The sequence below is a fragment of the Pteropus vampyrus genome, unplaced genomic scaffold, assembly GCF_000151845.1.
Source record: "Pteropus vampyrus isolate Shadow unplaced genomic scaffold, Pvam_2.0 Scaffold449, whole genome shotgun sequence".
NCBI lineage: Eukaryota > Metazoa > Chordata > Mammalia > Chiroptera > Pteropodidae > Pteropus > Pteropus vampyrus.
The window spans coordinates 73,865-75,477 of record NW_011889230.1 but is presented as its reverse complement, the minus strand read 5'-3'; the positions used below and the strand labels follow the sequence as shown (position 1 = coordinate 75,477).

General features: G+C 51.8%; 1 protein-coding gene across 1 annotated transcript in view; it reads left to right on the top strand.

The window, feature by feature from the left end:
- The window catches only part of ABCA13 (ATP binding cassette subfamily A member 13), a gene marked incomplete at its 3' end in the record, with an annotated part of 90,591 nt that overhangs the window by 19,014 nt on the left and 69,964 nt on the right, over nt 1-1,613 (top strand). Inside the window, exon 4 of the mRNA XM_023524172.1 lies at nt 484-673. Coding sequence (XP_023379940.1) covers nt 484-673 — 190 coding nt within the window. The remainder of the gene's footprint in view (nt 1-483; nt 674-1,613) is intronic.

Genomic DNA, 1,613 nt, shown 5'->3' with positions numbered 1-1,613 from the left:
GTGTTGGCAAAATATCGTTTTAGCCATAAGTTTTTATTTACCTTTCTTCAGACGAAGATTCTGGGGTGTGCCGTCAAAAACAGCCCCTTGGGTGGAGGGGGCGGGGGAGCTGAGGATTTCTGTGCGAGGAAGTGTTTACTCACTGACATTGTGTCGGTCACGGTCGCGTTCAGCTGCAGTAACGGACGCCCCGGCGTAACGATGGACATTCCACTTTCGTTCGTGCTCGAACAATCCTTCATTTACTTCCGAGATCTTTCTCTGTCTTAGAAACCGGTGCGGCGTGTCGCAGAGACGGGCTCCCCCCTCTCTTTCCTTGTCCATGCTTTCACGGCTTAAAGAAAATCAGCCCAACAGAATAGCTTACGTGCCTTCTGTTGACGACAGTCACGTAGCAGGCATGGTCTCTGCCGCCAGGGGGACGATGTTCTACACCTTCGTACCCACCTCGTAATCATTTAACCGATTCATGAAACTGAAAAGGGAATCTTGGTATCTTTTTCTGTCAGCGGGATCTCAACAAGACGGAGGAGGTGGTTTCGAAGCTGGAACGCCTTCAGCAGCAGCCTCACGTCTGGGACCTTCTGCGTTCGCTGCCCAGGCTGGCCGCGGGCGGAGTCCCTGCCGATGACGGCGTCCGCAGTGCGGGTCACCTTCTCCGGGCAGTCTCGAAGTAAGTTCCACAGGGAGGTATAGCTGAGCCTAGCCGTGCGGGTTTTCCTCGTCCTTAATGAGAAAATACAAATCTCTGAATAATTGATACGAAACAAAAAATGCAGGGTGCAGTGTCTGGGACCCTTGCGTCTCTGCCTGTCCCTGTGCGGCGCTGCCCGTGAGTGCAGTGGTGCCGCTCAGAGCCCACGCTCCGCGATTTCAACAATTAACGTTATGCCATTAACGTTTCGCGTGCTCCCGTACTCATCAGGTGGTCATTTTTACTGGCCGCGTAATATTTCATTTTGGTACCCTACTGTGTACCACGATTTACTTGACAATTTATAATTGGCCTTTTGATTATTTCTAAGTTTTTCACTGCTGGAGATGCGGCACGAATGTAGTAATTTAAGCTAATTTCTTAATCAATGGCGGTGTAGCTGCCTGAGATATGGCCCAGAACCAATAAGCTCGGTTCTCTCAGTGGGGTGGTTCGGTGTCTTGGACCGGCTCCTGCCATGGATTGACCCCATGTTACCTGAGTGTCACGTGTGAGGGCCTCGTCCCGTAGTGGGTTTTCCGCGTTGTAATAACCCGGTCTTTTTCTTCCCAGTCGAATTTTTTTGTGTAAACCTATTGCGAGAATATGGTATTTTATGAGTAAATGTTTATGTTCTTTTAAGATTCTTAACTGTGCTTATTACATCTGTTATCAGTGTGTTGCGTGGGCCTCTTCCCCAGCCTCCAAGGCTCTCACCACTGGGGTTTACACCCCGAAGCTCAGGGTGGTTCAGCCCCTGGCAGGACTGGCGTCCACATGCATGCACACGGGGCCCCTCAGGGACAGCCAGAGCTGGGGCAGCAGGGGTGGGTGGTCTGTGCTGGGGCCGGCTGTGTGCTTGCTGGTGCCCAGCTCCGAGGCCCGAGAATTCTCAGTCTGAATGTGACTTTCAAGTCGT